This window comes from Molothrus ater, chromosome 6 (genome assembly GCF_012460135.2).
Source record: "Molothrus ater isolate BHLD 08-10-18 breed brown headed cowbird chromosome 6, BPBGC_Mater_1.1, whole genome shotgun sequence".
NCBI classification, from domain to species: domain Eukaryota; kingdom Metazoa; phylum Chordata; class Aves; order Passeriformes; family Icteridae; genus Molothrus; species Molothrus ater.
The window spans coordinates 45,809,686-45,830,845 of NC_050483.2; the positions used below are offsets into that span (position 1 = coordinate 45,809,686).

Genomic DNA, 21,160 nt, shown 5'->3' on the forward strand with positions numbered 1-21,160 from the left:
TCAGCACAAAACCTCAGGCAAATTCTGAATTTCAAAGAAAAAAATCTTTTTTCCAAACAAAGAAAAGTATTATTCTTCTAAAATATCCACAAACATGGCAATGAATTAAAATTGAAGTATAGCTAGTATTATCATCTCCCCTTGTTCTATTTTATCACAGTGACCTGTCTTTCTGGATCTTCACAATCTTCTTCAGTTTCCTTTTTGGTTTTGTCTGGCCTCCAAGGTAACCAGTGCCTTGCCTCCCGGGAATATTCAATATCCAACCAAATATGCCACTTGGGAAGAGTTTTATCTTTTATTTCTTGATCTTCATCTATGTCTTCCTCATCCTCATCATCTAAAATCAAATCAATATATATATACACACACAAAATTATTAAAGAAAAATTATCCCACCAAATCCAAAGGCCAGGCATGACATACACTTTAACTACTTTAACAATGGAAAAAATTATAGTTAATAAAAAAAACCACACAAGACTTAGCTGAGATTTCCCACATCACAGTTCTGGGTTTTGACACCAACTCTGTAACAGGAAGGTAGAAAGCTTCCAAACTTTTAGAAGTTGTGAATCAGTGTCAGCACTCAAACTTTTTCACAGAGGAGAAGAAAAAACACTGACAGGCTGTGGAGCACTTCTATCAACAGCAACTTGCAAGCAACAGCCAAGAGTCAGTCATCCTTTTGTGCAATTTACATTCTTCACTTCATACCTGAGCATAAAATTTCAAGTATGCTCTATCAATACTAGTTTGGATAAAACATTTTGAGAAAACCACTGAACATAAAAAATGGTATTTTAATATTAAACACTGCAAAAGAAGTTTGGCCATGTTGCTTTATAAGTAGTATTTTCAACATTTTAATTAATGTGCAGTTGAAACAACCCACATAGTTACAAACACACACTCTAAAGGACGTGCTTAACCACACCCCACTTTTATGATAATCTTTCTGGACTATTGGATACAATTACCATATTTTTCTTCTGACAGCAATATATTAATTCTGTGCAGAAACTGATGAGCACCTATAGGCAAGGGAAAGCTTGTAGAGATGTTTCTTTTTATTGCTGAGGAAAAAAATTGCCCTCAAAATTTGATGGTTGCCTGCATTATAAAAATCAAGCTATTTCTACACCACCTCCAAATTCTTGATCCTGACATCTGCCATCTGAAACACTCCCAATCCCAGTTCTTCTTAAATTTCAGGTAAAACAAACAGGTGGTTGCAAGATTTTTACTCTCTCTATATTTTTGTGATCAATAGTATCCCCTTTAGTCAGCAACTCTATGAAAAAAGACAGCATTTCAACAATCTAATCAAAGTGTGAAGAAACCTGACAGTTTTTAATGAACACACTCAATTGAAAATTGCACCTGGACTTTAGGGGTTGACACATATGGGGAAACCAGTGGTATATACTGGAGCTGCCCAAGACTGGCAGTGGTCCTCTTCTCTATACTCACTCTTCTCAGTTTGTGAACAAAATGCCTAAAGCCATCAAAAATAAAACTGCTGAACTCAGGGGCCAAGGAAATTCCATCTTAATCCAGGGACAAAGGAGGCACATAATTATCTTTCAGTTCCTTTGTTTACTAAAAGCAGACCCAAACTTGCTTCACCAGAGTTGCTACAGCAGGAGTAGCAAAAGCAAAGACAGTTCATCTTTGGTCAGACACATTCCAGCCTCCTGCTTCCCTGCAAGCTGTATCTGCATGAGAAATAGTCCTTGACATGAAAAGAAGCACTGTAGACCACAAGTCAAGGTGAGGCTAAGCAGCAGGGAGTGTTTTCTGCATCCCTGCTCATCCAGAAGCACTCCAGCCAAGTGAAGACACAATTCCTTCATTTTCTGCATCACGACGAGAAAGGAAATGTTTTCCTCCTATCTTAGCTATACCTTTGCTTGAGAAACTAAAGTCTGATTCTGTAAATAGAATCATAAATGTAGGTATCCTTGAAGCAACTGTCATCTAACAATATAATCCCACTTCACCTTAATAATATGGTGAAAGGGTCTTAAGGGAAGCAGCTTCCTCTCACTTTTGATGGGCGTGACTCTCCACCAGGTACTCACACCTCTGCCTTTTCCAACATGAAGAGGAGGATATGGCATCCTCCTCTAATTCTCACTGTAGGAAGGGCAACAATGTTCCACAAACAATATCATACACAGAACATTCAACACCTGCTATTCCCTGTGAAGTATGATATACATTATCTTGAAATCAGTAAATATTTTTTAAAACTTGTATGCAAAATTATGGCAAGACTTAGATTATATCATTCTAATCAAAATGTTTAGAAGAACACATAGATATACAACTGCACATATTGTGACACACATACCAGGCTTAAGAACAACCCAGCCACCCTTTTCTTGTTGGTGCATCCATGCTTTCCAGCCTCTTGCTCCTTTTTCTCCAATTCGTGGTTCTCCACTATCCCAAAAGGGTTCAAAGAATTCCACCTGTTGTTTTTGACAGGACCAACCAAAACAAAACACATAGAGAAATAATTTTTGTTGTTCTACAGACATTATCTCTGTCAACTTAGGTTTCTCAGACCCTACAAGCATGTACTGGATGCAATTTCTGTATCTGAAGACTCTGTTAGATACTGCTTAAGATTCAGCAGGCACAACTGAGTACTTCAGTTACAGCTGTGGCACATAAGGACTGTCATCAGCTCTTCTCATGAAAATAAAGATTGTTTTAAAAGGTAACAGGCTTTAAAGAAAGCAAAATACTTTTGTGCCCACAGTCCTTTATAGATCTTCCAAGGATAAAGATCCAAAGTCCCTAAGGTGTGGCTTTCAGAACCCAAAACTCCCCTCCTCCCGAAGTTCTATGGGACCATGAAGAATTTGGCTAATGGAATGATAATTCCATCACACACCTACGGTCAAATCAAAATGTTACAGTTGCACATAAATATGACTAAAGACAGAAGAAAAAGATCCATAAGGACTTTAATCCTTCAGGTTTAAGGATGGCCAAAAAGGTCAGGGCACTTTCCAGTGAATCAGAAGTTCAGGATTCTAGTCCTGGTGACTGTCACTGCCAGTATGCAATCAGTCATCTCTAGATTCATCAATTCCTCCTCTGCTTTGTGTATTCTAAGCTCTAGTGACAATCTCTCACCTATTAAATGCTTCTGCTGTTTACCAGCCCTTGGCTTGGACATTGAGATGTGACTGTTAATACAAATATTAACAATAAAATTTACTCCAAGAAAAACCAACATGAGAAAATTCCAGGCTTACAGCAAACTGCCAAATATAATTCTGCTCCTTGTGGATTTATTCTTTGCTGCAAGTGAGAAAGTGAACTGTGAAAACAGTACAGAAACAAGTAATTCCAGACTGAGTCATAACACTTCTGTATCACAGCAGAATGTGTGATCAGCTGTAAATCTGGCATTTTCCTATTTTCAAGAACTGCATTTTCAACCTAAACATGGTCCTTTTGAATCAAGGTTCCTTTTCATCCTGCTCTAAGATTTTTAAAAAACTACAAATGCAGTTTTTCAAATGACTGGAACTGTAACTACATGTATCTGTGCAACTACTCCATTATAGCTATGACTGCACTCTAAATTTTAGCTCTTTAAGAAGACAGCACTGATTTTTAACCTGTAAGATTCTCTATTTGTGGGTAACTGCTAATCAAGAGAGCAAGAACGAGAGTCTGAGTTTCTGGGAAGACTGTGAGGGAGTGGCAGCAAATTTAATTTTATCCTCTACAGCAGCCCAGCTGCCTAAATGGCAGCCTCTCTACCACTCATTAAAAAGGAAACAGTTCCTAACAGTTCAGTGGGATGATGCTACTGGCAACTGAATATTAACTTCCTTATTATTAGTGGGGTGCATGTGCAACATCCTCCCGAACAAATTAAGAGAAAAAGCGATTTAGTACTTCAACATTTACCATTATAAGCTGAACAAAATCTTATGGGTCAAATAAAAGGCACTTGAAAGCACAAAAGTGTTCTTAATGTAGCCATCAAATTAATGGAAACAGATAACAGAGAACCTAAGAAACTTTGGCAAAAACTGTGTGAACTGAAAGATTTTATGTCCTATCAGCTCTCTCCATCACCAGTAACAAAACAACAGCATTTTGGGGGAAAAGAAGCAGGGCAAGTGCTAGCTAGACACAGACATTGGTCAGCTAGCTCCATTTTTTCCATTTTTAATTATTAAAAAAGATACTTCTATTATATACAGTAAAAGCAGCCAATTGGCCTGTAGTTCCAGAGGACCCACAAGCATTTTTTTCAATGCAAGCATCACCTTGCAGAACCTCTAAGTAAGCTGTTATCCAAAATATTTCCCTATGGCCTTAAAAAGTCATCAACATTTTTCTGGTACAGCATTTTCTGTAATACATAAAGACACACACCCATTTAAATGGAAATTGCTACCTGTCCCCTTGTTGGCAGATCTTTTACACTGTCAGGTTTAAAGAAGGTGAAGTCAATCAGAGCCTGAAACAAAGACACTGCTTTCTCAGAATGGCCAGCCTGTCTCAGAAAGTGGCACTGCTGAATAAATATAGCTGTAAAGAAAAGATTAAATTTTAGTATTTCAGATTTTGTTGCAAAGTGTTTTATTACAGCCCACAAATATAAAAATACATACATGACATGCTGTAGAACATAATTGTTTTGGAACAGTATCAAAATCCAAACTATGAAGGGTAACCAGCACAAATGCATGTCAAAATGGTCACAGTTTAATGACCTTTAAGACTGCTCACTTTAAATGTGCCAAAGAGATGACTTTTATTCATGCCATCCATGCACTGTCCCTACTGGTGGGAAGTTGGACACAATGCTCTGCCCTTCACTGTACCAACATCTGTCAGTGGGTCACAGCCCTCTCTGAAGATACTGGGTGTTAGCACAGGGCACACAGGAGGTGATGACAACAAAAATCCTTTTTGCCTCAGTTTTGCATGAGATATTTACACTGATAATATGTAAGCAATATATAATTTTCATTCCAATTGTCATTTCCTTTTTCTGTATGTAAGACCTGAGTCAAGAGAAATCCAGTATTCTGGTCAATATATTACTGCTTAAAAGTAGGGAAAAGCCCTATCCCTCACTCTTCAACAAATTATTTGTCTAACCACTGCCATATTCCCACTGCACACTGAACTTCAGTCTCAGCTTAGAAAGGGAAGCAAAGTCCCAGTGTTCCTCTCCATATTTTGGACAAGAGTTGGAGAAGTAACAGGTATTATAAACACCTCCATTATGAGGCAGCTCAAGGACACTTCAGTGATCCTCAATCACTCCAAACGACACTCCAGTCTTAACACAATAAAAGCTGTTTAAATTGCTTTAAATCATAACAGACTTGCAAAAAACCCCAAGCCCATAAAGACTTAATCACTGACAGCTTGGAAAACAGTAAAACAGTTCTTTAAATACTACTGGTCCTTCACTAAACACACTGTCTTTGGAGGGTTTTAAACAATCCAAATATTAGGTGTCTAGATACACACATGTAACAACACAGGTTAGCAGCAACTGCTCTTCATCATCATCATCTTATATTTAGCACATGGGAAATTATTTACTCCTTATATCTGAATTTAGATATGTATCAGACACATAAAAACCTGAATTCAGCAGAATATATACACTGGGCATTAAGTAATTTTTTTTCTGCAAAGTCAATGATTATTCCTGCTGACAAAGACTCTGAGATTTCTGAAGGTATTTAAACGACAAAAACAATTATTAAGTTTATAATGCAGTCTTCCTAAGTATTTTAACTAATTTAGGCACTGTGTCAAACTGATACTGAAAAAATTGTCCTTTCCTACTCTCCCAGCTTCAGAAATGAACTTTGATTGAAATACTCTGAATGTAGAAAATGCCTCATCAGGATTTGCTGCCAAACTGGTGCCAAAAATAAATTACAGTGTAAATTTTTCTGCATTAGAAAAAAAAGGTATTTGATGAAATGCAAAGATCAGCATTTCTTTGTGGCAAAAACTGAAAAGAGCATGAATACATACTTAATTCAGTCATGATGCTAAGACAATTCTGCAGCTGAACTGACCTAGAAGATAAGGCTGTTTCTCCCCAACCAGGAGGTATAATTTGAAAAACAGAACTCTGTTTACACAGCAAAAATCAAGAATACTTTATATTAATCTGCTTTATATTAACAGTTCCTAGTAAATTTAAAGTATTATAAATTATTATCTCAAAATTTATGTAAAGGCTGATCTACTATTTTAAATTCAGCTTTACCTTTTCAGAATTTTTCAATACTTAAAAAAAACCACCCAGCTATTTCCCAGCAGACAGTACTCCATACTGAACTGAACACTAGATGGCACAGTCCCCCACTATTTAAAATTAGAGCTCTTACACTTTGTCCCTAGGAAAGGTCAAAGGTTGAAGATATAAACCTAATGTACATCTACGGTGCTACTCACCTCATAATAAGTTTGTGAAATATTCTGTATATTTATCTTAATGAACAATTTGGTAACCTTCCTAATAAGTACAATATCAATTAAAAGTCAGCCCAAGAATTACATAGTTGAATCACAAATGAAGAAATCTCAAATCAAGAAGTCTCCCAGTGAAATTTCTCTAATCCTATAATTTGAATTCTGAAGAGGAAAAATAAAATACTTGAGAATATTCATAAACAAATCACTGTAGGCTTAAGACAGAACAACAAGAAGTTACTTGTGGTTCTGTTCCATTCATGAATTTGAATTCATTTTCATTTTTAACTATCTATGGATATTGCCAGCAAAAAAGTATTTAGAAAAACATCAATCTAGTATTGGTTAACTTGCTAAAGGAACTCTATTAAAAAAATCCTCATAGCAGTTGACAAACTGCTTCATGAGTCATATACCCTCAAATATGTGCAGGAAAACAAAATGAAAGAAAAACCTTCTTGTTTCCAAAACTAGATTCTGAATAAAACCTTTGTCCTGAGTATCATTCATTTTGGTGAGTGTACAAAGTGACTGAAATATTGGAAATCAGAGACAGGTAGAAGCAATTAGAAGCTATCAGGCTGTACAATATGCACTGGCCAATAGAGCATTTTTCCTTTGCAGCACTTTTTGCAGTGCTTGATCCAAGATGAGTCAGCCAAAGACCGTATGAGATCTGAACACCTGAAACCAATTTGGTAACCCAGCATCTCTATCTGTTAGTCCAGACTGGATATTGCATAACATCATTGCTCCAACAGGAATTACAGGACTGGATAAAAACAAGAGGCTTCTTGGACTATGATGCACATGAAAAGAAAAGGACTCCTCCATAATACTCTCTTAGATTGAAAATTAATTTTAAAATTAAAAAAAACAAGTCAAAAATACTCATGGTGACACTAATCTTTTCCCCTCCTCAAAGTATTCACAAATCAATAATCACAATGACATGCCAAGGTAGAGAAGTAAAACTGAAATGGATAAGTTAAGTCATTTAGCTCAAATAAATTTAAATACCATGCCAGAACTGAGCATGAACTCATTTCTTCCCTGAATCCACTCCAGCATCCTAACTATCTGAATTATTTTCCTTCCAAGGATAATTATATAATAAATTATAAAGTGGTAGATGTATGCATAGGAGAAATACAAAAGGCATGATCACATGGTATTACAGCTTAGAATTCTCCATCTACACACTGGGATCCTCAACAAAATTTCACATCAGACTTGTAATGTTCCTCCTCTTTTCTGGATTAAAGTAATCAATTGTAAAACTTCTGAACAAGAGATAATTCTTCTTTTCACAAGTCTCCCTTTTATAAAAGCACATCTCCTGGCTCTTGGCTGTGATTCTCCAGTCTTGACATTGTGCTATAAACCACTCAGCACAATAGACTTTAATGGATGTTGTATCATAAACTGTCCTGGGGAAGAGAAGGATCTGCCATATCCATATTTGGTTGGAATATCTGCTTTAATTCTCAGCTAAGAAACCAGGATGCCAGGCATTTTGAAGAGAAGAAAAGCTTCCTGCAATACATAGGGAAATCTGTTCCTAATGCAGTTAGCTCCTATGAAGAGCAATCTGACCATAATATGCAGAAGGAACCTTACCCAGCATAGCTTCTTCAGTGCCAGGCAGCAGAGGGTGGGACACCATGCTGCCATCCTGTACAGCTGCCAGTGTTGTCAAACATTTCCCATAGAGACTGTTGATCTTTGAAACAGAAAAGGTAGTGAATTGACTTTGACAGAACAGAAGGTATTTCTTCCACATCTCTGGATTATTGGGATGTAAAAAAATTAGCTTCTGCCATTCTTTGATCACGGCTGGTGGTTCCCAGAATTCTGTGCAAAGCTTCAGCCTGGCAAGTTTCAGATCAACATTACTTGGATTGCTTTCAATTGCCCTCTCTAAAATGGCCAGTTTCTTTTCCAAGATTAACTTGAGTGATTTTCTCCTTAATTCCTGCTCTCCGTTACTGGCATAAGGGCTAGGTCCTCTCATTAATTCATCCTAAAACAAAAAGAAACACCATTACAACCTTAGGAAGAATGCTCACTAGAATAACAAGAATGCTGACATTTGTGAAGATGAGTTAACAGTTCACTCTTCACCAAGAAAATACATACAGTTCTAAACAAATGAAATTACAATATAGTGTTCATGTATTCATTACTTATAATAATCAACAAGGTCTGTTAGAATACATACCTGAAAGGAAATAAATTCCATCCAGGCATTAATATCTCTTGGGTTTTCTCTAACTTTCTTGTTATATTCTTCCACTTTAGTCATTAGAATGGAGTTCATGTTTAGCCCAGGCTCTTGAACTGTTTGCTGTGTATTTACAGACTCAGTGTCTGCACTCTTGCACCCTTTTCCTTGTAGCCACACTGTGGTTGATGGATCATAAATCCCAAGAGGATTTACTTCTGTTGTGTCAGAAGAATCATCAGTTTCCACTTGGGAAACTGGTATAAAAGCAGGTGGATCAGATGGAGAATTTTTATTACAGACAAGAATCCCATCTGTGTTCAGCATCTTCACATTGCTCTTTGTAAAGTAGCGCTCAGGTCGACTCTGTGCTTGCTTCCTCTTTGATGTAGAACTGTCCCAAGTTATGCACTGTTTCTTTGCATCTATGCCAAGACAGGACTCTCCTTTCCTTTTATACCTTGAAAGGGAAGATAGAATTAAACATCTTCTAAAATACACATTAGAAAATATACTTCCTTTTTGAAAGAAATACTTTCATTCAAATTAACCCAAATAATGTATGCATATATCTTCAAAAGTTTAGGAACCTGGTAAATTTCTGCTTATTTAAGACTTCAACTTACAAATTCCTTCACTACCATCACACTTTTACTATCACACTAAGCTTCCTCTGAATTCAACAACATATATCATACTCAAGCAGAAGAAACCCTTTTTCCTTTCCATCATTTTAAACCATGTAGACAAACCCAGAGGAAGAACAACAGACATTATTTAGGGTTACTTAGATTAGACTATTTTAAACTGAAAATGAGACACCAGTTGTTCAGTCCAGCAATTTCCTTCTGCATCCCTAAGCCTCTGTCCATTTCATATGCCAAAAAGTGGAGGGGAGTGTGAAGAGAAAAAGAAAGGCCATGTTCATAAAGGCCACAATAATCCTATGGATTAAGACAGGAAAATACCATCTTCAAATATTATCAAAGAATGTAATTTCAGTGGCAGATATAGGGACATACAACACTAAAATAATACTTTTCATCTCAGAAAATAGCTGACAATCTAAAGGTGATAGAAAATTGAAACAAACTGTAACCAGGCAATTTTATTGCAAAGGCATAAACAGCTACAAAAAATATAACCCATAAATTCTCCCTCCTCCACAAATAATTATGTACAGTATTATTGTATATACAGTAAACAATTTTCCTGAGAAAATCAAGAAGTGTACATACATAATGCATGAGCCAACTGCAGGCTCCTTTGGATGGGCTTCTGTATTAATGCAAGGAAATGTTCTGAAGGGTCATCACAGCACCAGTAACTCACTAAGGATATTGAATGTGCAATTTCATCTATACTAACTTGAAATGTAGCATTGCATAGAACAGACACATTTTTGTACAATGTCTGGGTGAAATCTGTTTTCTAAGAAAATACCTGTAGCTTTTTTTTTTTTTACAATGGTATCAAACTACTCAAGTAAACCTCTTGACAAATCTAGTATGAAATAATCAATACCTTCACTTTCCTTTCAGACACAGAAATGGAACCATAGAGACCAAAAGACAATTTATAACACAACCTCAGATTTCTGACCTCAAAAACACACCTTTGAATTTGCCCCATGCTGCCACCTCCAGATGGCCCTGTAGTTTGCTACACAGAGAATGTTTTTAAGAACAATGAAAATCATGCACATTATACCCATTATTTCATGCCATCTTTTGCCTTTTAAAACATTTATCCAAAAATTATAGAATGGTTTGGGCTGGAAGGGGCCTTACAGATGATTTCATTCCAACCCCATGGGCAGAGACACCCTCCACTAGATCAGGCTGCTCAAAGCTCCTTCCAACCTGGCCTCAAACACTTCTAGGGATGGGGCATCCAAGTCTCTGAGCAGCCTATTCCAATGCCTCACCACCCTCTCAGTAAAGAGCATAAAAAGACCCTCTCCATCTTTCTTGTAGGCTCCCTTCAGGTACTGGATGGAGCCTTCTCTTTTCCAGGCTGAACAACCCCAATTCTCTCAGCCTTTACTCAAAGGAGAGGTGCTCCATCTCTCTGTAATCAATCTGGTGGCCATTCTCCAGACTCCCTCCAAAAGGCTGATATCCTTCCTGTGCTGGGGACTCCAGAGCTGGATACAGCACTTCAGGTGGAGTGTCACCAGGGCAGAGTGGAGGGGCAGAATCCCATCCCTTGCCTTGCTGGCCACACTGCTTTGGATGCAGCCCAGGATACAATTGGCTTTCTGGGCTGCCAGCACATATTTCTGACTCCTCATCCAGTTGCTTTCATCACTGCTCTCATCCCCCAGCACCCCCAAGTCCTTCTTGGCAGGGCTGCTCTGATCTGTTCATCCCCAGCCTGTGCTGATGCCCTGAGCCAGGTGCAGCACCTTGCCATTGTTAAATCTCAAGATCCTTGCCCAGGTCCCTCTGGATGTCACCCCGTCCTTCAGGAGCACTAACTGCACTGCTCAGCTTGGAGTTGTGGAACTTACTGAGTGTGCACGTCATGCATCCTGCTGTCCATGTCATTGATGAAGAACACATTAGGTAGCAGTACAGACCCCCTAGGGATATCACTTGCCACTGACACTGGTTCAACACCAAGTCAAATTTTGAAATAAGCTACTCAGTTATCTTTTCTCATCTTCTACATAAAAAGTTGCAGACAGACTCAAGTGACTTGGATACAAACAGAGAACAACGTTCCATACCTTGCTATGTCCCCACGATACAAGGATTTGTAGGCCCAGTTTGCAGGGTCTGGTTTCTTGTCTATCCGGAAGGTGTCTGCTCTGGGGGCCTGGATATCATCAAGCCAAATGGAATGACTGCTGGTAACACCTGATGCTTTCTTACCTAGACTGCAGACAAGGAGAAGGAGGATATTCTGAGCATTTGTGCACATATTCAGCATTCACATAACCCAAGTCACATTAAATTTCTGCAGTTCACAGTAATTTAACTTACTCAAAGTCATTGTACATGATCCACTCTTGCAAAGTCAGTCCACGCTTTGAAAAAAACAATTAGAAATACCCTAATAGTACCATCAAATCAAAACACTGAAAGTCCTTGCACTTCCAAAAACTGAATTTATGATTATGAAAGGTAATAACCAGATTTAACCAATCAATTTAATCAATAGCTTGGCATGCTATAATTCAAAAGCCATATATTACTACTTTCAAAATTTACTCTTGTCTTGCTAAGATGCTACAATCAAGAAAAATAAGATAACCTGTAAGAGGACTGACTAGCTGTAACTATACCCATGCATTTGATAAAACAGTGTGTATCAAAGTGGTTTATGGATTACAGTTACACAAATGAACTTAAGTGGAAATTGCCACCTGCCTCTGAACTCTAGATAACTGTGAATTTCCAATCTGAATTCATGGTACAATTATGTTAGTTTTAGAGTCCTGAAAAGTTTTCTAAAATTTCACAACACTTTTCACATTCAGAGCAATTTTGTGGTTCAGGTTTCAAAACCAGTCTTTTGAAAATTCAATATTCTCTCAGCATCAAACATTTCTAGAAAGTAGTCAAAAAAGACACCATGAAAGAACTTCAACATTTTATTCAGGCAAAGCACTGGCTGTCTGGCCCAACCTGGCAAACAGCTTATGAACCATGCCCAGGCACCCTTCTAGCACAGATGAGTGATGGGACTGAGCAGAATGGGTTCAGCACCCAAGTAATTTTTACTGTCCTTCCTAAGTCAAGGAAGCCTTAGCCACCACAAGCCAATAAAAGTTCTCATAAAGGAGGAGCCAGGTCAGGGCTAGAGGTATCAGACAACACCTGCAGCACCTCTGCCACTCCTCCACAGGGAAACAACGTTACCTAGTCATAGACACAGCCCACCAACCTGCACTTTCAGCTCCTGAGTAACCCCCCTTGAGAAAAGTAGTAAATTGGGGGAAATTCAAAGACTACCCAGACTGCATCAATTGTAACAACAATTCCTTAATGTCACCAAACCCTCACTCTATACAGGAGTAGCTATACAGTAGAGCCAGAGCTGCTGATGCCAAAGAAAACACAGGAGCCAGGGAATCAAAGAGAGGCAAAATGGCTGCTCAAACTAGCAAACATGGTGACAACCAGGAGAATGTGACTCACTGCCAGCTGGACAGGGCCACCTTGAAATGTTAAAAACCCAGCAGCTTGAGGAAAGCACAGCTAGGTATGCCAAACCTGGATACTTGCTGCATTGACAGGACCTCTTTTGCTACTCAAACATCCTGATAGTCACTACATGCCTATTTTCTTGCTCTATAAAAACATGACATCTCCACTAATCACACAGTACCTTAGAGCTCCTGGAATTAACAAAGAAGACTTAACAAAACAATTTCAATTGCTCAAATACTCATATAGAAATATTACAAGTAGGAAGTATGAAGCAAAATATATGGATATAAAAGAAGTATTAAATCATAAATTTTGTCTTAAAATGAAAAAAAAAGGAAATGTAAACTCTGTGAGGAGGAAGTTACAAGGCAAACCCAGCCACACATTAATAATTAAGAATGTTTAATGCAATCGTTCTCCAAACCCTCACAAAAGATCAGTGAAAGGAAACAAGATGCTTACAAAAACTGAACGTAAGCCTCTACATGACTTCAAAAATTTATTTCATAACCACCATACCATGCCTTGCTCTGTACAACAGCACCTCACTGAATATTTTAGTCAGTTTTTAATATGATTAAACAAGTAGCTCTAAATCTGTTTCCCTTGCTTTGAATGCATGTTTAGTCAAACAAAGCTTAGAAAAAGATGATCAACCAATGGTAAAAATTTCAGTTGAAGAGACAAGCACAAGAACACAATGGATTTACATCTTACATAATGTTAATATTTACATACTTTGCTGCTGCTTCCTTTTCACTACTTTTGCCACTTCCTTTGTCCTTGATGTGCTTAGTGTCCACCTCTGATTCGCTGCTACTGGAATCCCCTTTGGTTTTCTTTTTTGTCTTCTTACTGTGGTGATGCTTTTTCTTTTTCTTTTTCCTTTTCTTACTTGTCTGTTTCAGACTCTCATCTGTATCACTCTTCTCTGACAACTCAGATCTGGAAGAAGTCCCTGCTTGGAAAAAAGTATAGACATTTATATACACCTATACAGCTAAGCAGTAAAACTGTTATGGACTAGCACAGAAGGAAGTTCAGAACATTTTATTCTTTACCTTTATTCTCCCTCTATTTTTTTGAGATGGTAGCAGTAACATATACAGCAAAAGTGAGCTAAATCTGCAATAAATCACAACTACATTTTTCAGCTGCTGGAATTACGGACGGCCAGTCTTAATGTTCTAATTGTCAAGGCATTTAGATGTGTGATCTCTATAAATAACCATCTGTTAACACTGCCAAATTAAAGAAGATGACCGAAATGATAAAATTTCCTAACTTTGCTAAACAACTTAGGTCATGTTAAAAGACTGAGAAGTCTTTCACTGTGCCCTGCAAAAGAAAAAAGTCTGAATTTTTTCCCGTTTTTTTTTATGATTTATATAAGAAGTATCAAATTCCAGATAAAAAAAAATCAAAGATTCCAGATTAAAAAAATGAAATCTACCAACCAAGAAACAATTTTTGATGGCTACTCAACAAATGTTATCATATAACACAGTATAATGTAATAAATAACACTATGTAGAACAGACAACTGAATTATTGAGAGATCACACAAAGAACACATAGTTTTGGCAAAACACGTGTATATTATTGTACATTCCACAAAAACTCCAACACTTAATAATCAAATGAATAATGGAAGTCTTCTCTAACCCTTAAGAAAAGCAGAAACTCTTTTAAAACTTTTTTTTCTGCAGTCTTTCAATGAAAAAAAGGACTGACAACTCTCATTATTCATAATATGTCAATAAAAGAAAATATTGTATTTCAGAAATAAGGCATCTCAAGCAACAGCCCTGACAGAATTTTTTCAGGGACACTAAAGAAAAAGAAACCAAAGAAGAACCATTAGCAGACCTTTAAAACAAACATGCACATTTCTGCAAACCAAACAAAGCAAACCCTCTCAAAACCACCTACCAGGTTGGAGCAATTACTTTTTATTGAACTGAGATGCAACCAATTAGTTTTTATTAAAGCAAGTACCCAAGTAATAGGCAAAACAACCCCCAAACAACAAACACCCAAACATTTTTCTGCACACTATTTTTTGACAAAGTCCTTTTCAAAGATAAAATTAATATGATGGATTTATTATGTCAGTCTATCTGATGGTAACTTGCAAAATCCTTAACTTTATGACATGAAAGTCCTAAAAAGATTTGAAGAAACGCAGCAGAGTATATGACTGATAAACAAAACATTGATTGCATTTCAAACACACAATGCATGTAAATGCAAGACTAAGTATGGAAAAAGATGTGCTTAGGTGTGCTTGGTATTATAAAGATATTCTCTATCATGACCACCAACAATCAGCATAGACAAGGGCGCTTGTATCAAATTAAGAGAGACTAAGGTTTTGAACTTGACAACTACAGCCTGACTGAATTCCCTGTTGAGTGCGAGTTACAGTGTAGATAAGCCAAGCACCCAGCCCAGTGAACATATTAAAACCAGATCTTCAGCAAATGTGGCTGCTTAAAGCTCATTTCTGCAAAAGGATAATCACACACTTCAGCTGACCAGAATGCTCTCCAGCCACACTCAACTTCATATATGTAATATTTCATTAGTTCACATCAGCAACTGTTTTTCAAAAAGTAAAAAACTCAACAGTGAAATGGCTGATTTCTCTGGTTTCCCCAGAGAAGGCACAAGGTGATGCTTAATCTTTACATTATTTCAAGGGTCACTTTAGACATTCAAAAGCTAATAAAGAATGATGATTGCTCAGTTCCCTCTCCATTCCAAAATAAGAATCATTTAAACGCAGCTCTGAGAAAAAGAAAATAAGAATGTAATTGCATACACACAATTTCTCATTATTTTAAGTTAAAAGACAGGGAAGCATTATTCATTCTTTTACACGTGACTCAGTTCAGGCATTTTTAAATACTGAACAATAGAATGAAAAGCAGCTTTTAGCTTCTGAATTTGGTCTCATACAACAAAAGATAAGCAGGACAAAAGAAAGAAGCTATTTCAAAAGACATTGAAGCACATTCTACCTTATTAATGGTGATTTTTCAGGAATGAGATTGGCAACTTCTGTAGAGCGCTGGTGCAGTAATAGCGCATCTTCTGCAGAGAAGCTTGGGTTACTAAGCCAGTCTAACTCTGTAGGTAAAAAAAAGTGTGAGATCAATACAAATTAGGTTGCCATGCTTTTTAAAGTTGGGGGTTCATCTAGTCAGCAGACAGTTAAATTCACAGTAAATGTCACTAAGTCATGTGCAATAACTGAGCATATTGGAAAGCACTCAATGAAATTTCATTTTAGCTCAAACTGAAAGCAGACTCCATGTTTAAAACACAGCTCTATACATAAAAAAGAATCTATCTAACATTCATTGTTATGATTTAAAGGTTCTAACTTTATATATCTATAGACTGTAAAAATTTATTATATAAGATAATTTACTGTATCATAATATATTTACTACTATATGTCGTTTACACATTAATTTCTATATACAATATAAAATAGAATTAGTTACATATTTTAAAAATGAAATTTAAAAATTACAGAAAAGCATAATAAAACAAAAGGTATAGTTAATGAATGTGATAACGCTTATACAAACTAACAAAAGTGTACTTTACTGACTGTGTGGAAAATATTCTTAACACAGTTTTATTGATAGGCACATCCATTACTGATAAGAATACTCAAGTGTTTTATACATGGCTAAAACATGGCACTGGATTCTCAGTTCTCTAACCACTGAAATATCATGAGACCTTTCAACAGTGTGAAAGAAAGCTATTTGATACTAATTTGGATACACTGGTCAGCATTAAGCATTCTGCATCTAAGTCACCAGATAAGATCAGACATGGACAAAACATGGAAGAGAAACTTTTTGTCACAATTTTACTGATATTACAAGTTTATAATGATTTTCACAGGGTTTTAATATCTAGAATTCCTTTAAGCATGTGAAATTTCTTTGCTATTTAACAACAAAAGTTATTCTGCATAAATACAGAACTTAAAAGCAGTCCCTCCAGTGCCACACTGACAGAGATAACATGAGGAACAAATATGGTCTCCCTGCCTCTCTCCAGGCTCTTCACAATCACTTTTTTTTTTTCTTCCTGTCACATTCTTGTCTTTGTGCTCTTGACTACACTGACCTCTACTCCTTAACAACAAGAACTCACTGTCTATCAAGCCGTATACCTCTCCTCCTTTCAAAGTATTTATTTCAGAAACAGAATTTTGGTATGAAAAGCTTTCTTCTGTCTCATATCCCTGAGCTGTTGTCCACAAAAGGATTTAAAGCAGAGTAGGCTGCAAAACAGTTTGTTAACCTAAATTAAACACATCAAGAAACACAAAAAATAAAGCAGAGCTACAGTGTGTGCTTCCCACGAGTCCATCCCAATTACGAAAGGCCCCATGAGGAGTGATCACCTCCCTGGCTCTTGAGCCTCCATCTCTGTGCATAGGAGAATCCACAATCATGGCACTCTCAAGACCAAAACACACTCCACATGTCCAGCCAAAACCAACATGCTGCAGAACACCACCATGCACCATTTCCCAGCCTGTGCCTGGAGCTTGGTTCTACCTGAGCAGGTAAGATCAAACTGCATCTTTAATGCATTGAAGAATCACTCTGTGAAAATCAAGCCCTGTGCATAGTCAATGCACCTCTGTGGCTACAGCAAGGAAGCTCAGAATTCTCCAAGTACAGTATCTTCTGAAGAATTTAACCAAACTGACCTAATACTCAAAAAGATATGAGCAATTTTTGCCATTATGCAACATTCAAGTTCAAACTGCTTGCAAATAATCTCAAGTGTTCAGTTAGCTGGATGCAAGCATTTCAAACATCACAATGCATTCCAAACTTTAAAACACTATCTCTTCACTTGTTATGCTTTTTTCTTGGGGAATGTCTAAGAAGTTTATCATTTTTGCAGAGGAGATATAAAAGACCTATTTTTCAATAATATGCATGTACTTGTTACATGCTTATGAGCAACAGCAGCAGCAATCGAATGACATTCTCTTTATACCTTCTCAAGCAGAAAGAAAAATTAAGAATTTACAGCGCATGTCTACAGAGGCAATTTTTAAGAGTTACATGAAGTCTTTTGATGCCTCTCAGGATCCTGAAAATCTGCTTCCAGCAAAATTCACTGCATTGTCTGACCTACAGCATAGTTCAGATGCAAATAATGCTTACTAATGCCAGCAGGGTTACTTATCACCACTGCTCTCTTCATGGCTACACATACATTCACAATTTATCTTCTACCAAACACTAATTAAGCTTGACAACAACATATGCTTATATCAAAGCATATAGAAAATTGCAGCACCCTGGTGGCTGCTACAACTCAGCAATTGAGCAGCATAGGAAGCATAAGCACTGCTTCTGTTTCTGTTTCAAACAGCACTTCCACTTCAGAAATGGTTTAGGAAAGTTTTTAAAAGTATGAGACAGAGTGGTTGCTGCATGAAACATGACCAACATATATACATTATTACTTCAAGTTTTACAGTAAAGCTATGAAGCAGTCCTAAATGTCTGCTAAAAGCACCTTAGTTTTACTTAACGTTAAAATCAAAATACTCTGGGATCTCTGTATTATGATGCACTTTGGCTTCACATCAGGTCTGAGCAGAGAACCATCTATCAGAGAGACAGATGCCTGTCAAGTTCTCAAGTTCTCACAAGCTGAATGTGTGAAATTTGATATACACTGCCATAAACGTGGTTCTGAGTTAATATTTAATTTTTATAACTCACATTAAAATATCGTTGTCAACAACAAAGTACAATATTTATTAAAACATAAACCAAACAAATTATGTTCCAGGTTTGTCAATCAGAAAAAGCTTCCAGTATACCAAAATGTAAGTCATAAGCAGTGCTAACAACTGAAATCTGGATCCAAAAGTCAGGTCTTACACCTTTTTCTGTATAATCTGATCTTCCAGACAGTGGAAGGTGTCCTGAAGCGACATAGGCTACTGTAACAAACTTAAAGGCTAAATTCCTAAAGTTTTAAAATATAACCGAAGTCTTATTACCAGAAAATTTTACTGTATCTCTGCCTGACAGAGCAGCTCTTCTGTTCCTACAAACTATAGTTTGGGATCTTATTATGTCCACGACTCCCTACACCAAATGTCAGAAAGGATCCTGACGGCAGCTAGAACATCTCTGTACGGGCAGAGTGAGTATCAACCACTGCTATGCCATCAGGGGTAATGCAGAACTGGCTAGAACAAAAAGCTAATGCACCATACGACTGGACCAAACACACAAGAAATGGAGCCTAGGGAAATAATTCTTTGGTTACCCTTTGCTGTGGTGTCCAGGGAATGGGAAGATTTAAGGGTGGCAAGCAAAAGGAAGGGTTAGTTCAAATCCCGTTCAGCAGAATAAATAAACTTAGTACCTACTTCACCGATTGGCATTACACCAGAAAGTGTTATTTACTTTACTATTATTATTTATTTTATTAAAAGTATAACTCGCTAGACATCAACAGTCAATGTGATACAATGAATCACAACCTCACTTGTAACCTTCCAGGAAAGTCCTTTCCAACTGTAATGTGGCTTAATAAGCAAGGAATTAAAAAACACTTTTCAAGACACCCAAAGCTAGCGGAGAAAAAAGAAAAAAAAAAAAAAGAAAAAATAACAAAACTAACGATAAACCCAAAGCCCCCGTGCCGCGCTCCGCAGCCTCTGGGGGCGATGGGCCCGGGCCCGGTGGCAGCACCGCCCACGCCGCCGCTACACGGCGGGGCCAAACACGGCCGGAGGGGGCCGGTGGCGGGTGCCGGGGGCCGCTGGAGAGCTGTTAAGGGAAAGACGGTTCTCCCAGGACTTTACCTCTCGTGGAGCCCTCGGAGCTGCCGGCGGGGGGCTCCCCTGGCTGGGCGGCCCCGGCGAAGGCCGGGAACAGCGCCATGTCCCGGCGCCGCCGCCCCCCGCCCGCGCTGCCGGCGGCAAGATGGCGCCGCGGCGCCGAGCGCGCTGGGAGCGGTAGTTCTTCCGCCCGGCCCCAAGATGGCGGCTGGGGGAAGGAGGGCTCGGCGCTGGGGTCGCTGCTGTGGCCGGCGGCTTTTTGTGGGACTCCGCGTATCGTGCGCCCTCCGCCGCCGCACTGCGGGACTGGAGCAGGGAAGTGCTGCGGGAAGAGGCGGGAGCAGTTTCCAGAGCCAGCCCGTCCTTCCCACCGCCCTCATCCCTCATGAAGCTCCCCGGGACAGAAGGCCCGAGCGGTCTCGGGAGCCGGGAATGCTCGGCAGTGTTAAAGGCGCTGCTGGGAGAGGCCAGGCGGCCTTTGCTGGTAACCAGTGCATGCCCGGAGAGCCGGCCAGCCTGGCAGCCTGTCCCAGCACGGGCACAAATAACCCCCTGACCCCGGAGCCACCCTGCGTGTCCGATAGCATCCATGAGCCTGCCCTCCACTAAGGAACTGGAAAAATAATTTTTTATGTTTTTCACTTTGTGCTTTCTTGGACAGGATGTTCCGCTTCTTAATTATGTATTGTCTGAAACAGTATTTCATTTTTTTTCCTCTAGCCAATGCCCAATTCTTGTATTGTGAGGAAAAAAATAAGCACCCTATTCACTTTTTCTGCAAAATTTTATACCCTATTAATATACTTCAGTATTCTTCTTTGACTGAAACGTTTGCCTATTTGATTTGTATGCTAAAGCCACTCCATAACAGTCTCCTTGTTGAATTTCATTAGTTCTTCTAAATTCTTACTAATACTATTGCATGACCACAATTTCATGCAATGATTAAGGTGTACAGTGAGTTTAGGGATTATATGGAATTACGGTGACTGGTTTGTTTTGTGCTCCTTTTCCAATGCCTTCTGATGATTCTGTTTGACTTCTGTCTTCTCCTGAGCTCCAGAATCTGTCAAAAGACCATTTGTGATTGGCAAAAGAGAACAGTAACTACTGTTTCTAGATGATAGGATTAGCTTCCCTATACACACTGCTTCATATATACCAAACTGACTATTTTGTCATTTTATAATTCATCTTTTAAAAACGTCAGTGACCTTTCTCAGTCAGATTTCCAGTTGATTGCTGTGAATACCTTTGCACCATCTGCAAACTTTGTCAGCTCCATGGTCCCTGCATTTGCAGCCCTTTTTTAGATGTTGATGACTTCATCCTTTAGAAAACTCCAAAACTATTTCTTAATCCTTGTTTCCTACCTTAAGTTTATTATTAGTTCATAAAATGCTATTAATCAACAGGAGACATCTAAAAGAAGCACATTACCAATTT

At 38.2% G+C, this 21,160-nt stretch overlaps 1 protein-coding gene across 1 annotated transcript in view; it reads right to left on the minus strand.

The window, feature by feature from the left end:
- Window positions 1-19,839, minus strand: part of NRDE2 (NRDE-2, necessary for RNA interference, domain containing) — a 28,266-nt gene extending 8,427 nt beyond the window's left edge. The window contains exons 1-9 of the mRNA XM_054515282.1: window positions 19,739-19,839; window positions 15,887-15,996; window positions 13,603-13,820; window positions 11,439-11,588; window positions 8,705-9,167; window positions 8,104-8,506; window positions 4,433-4,566; window positions 2,357-2,477; window positions 165-340 (exon numbers count right to left, since the gene is read on the minus strand). Coding sequence (XP_054371257.1) covers window positions 165-340; window positions 2,357-2,477; window positions 4,433-4,566; window positions 8,104-8,506; window positions 8,705-9,167; window positions 11,439-11,588; window positions 13,603-13,820; window positions 15,887-15,996; window positions 19,739-19,817 — 1,854 coding nt within the window. The 5' untranslated portion in view covers window positions 19,818-19,839. The remainder of the gene's footprint in view (window positions 1-164; window positions 341-2,356; window positions 2,478-4,432; window positions 4,567-8,103; window positions 8,507-8,704; window positions 9,168-11,438; window positions 11,589-13,602; window positions 13,821-15,886; window positions 15,997-19,738) is intronic.
- Between the last annotated feature and the right edge of the window lie 1,321 nt (window positions 19,840-21,160).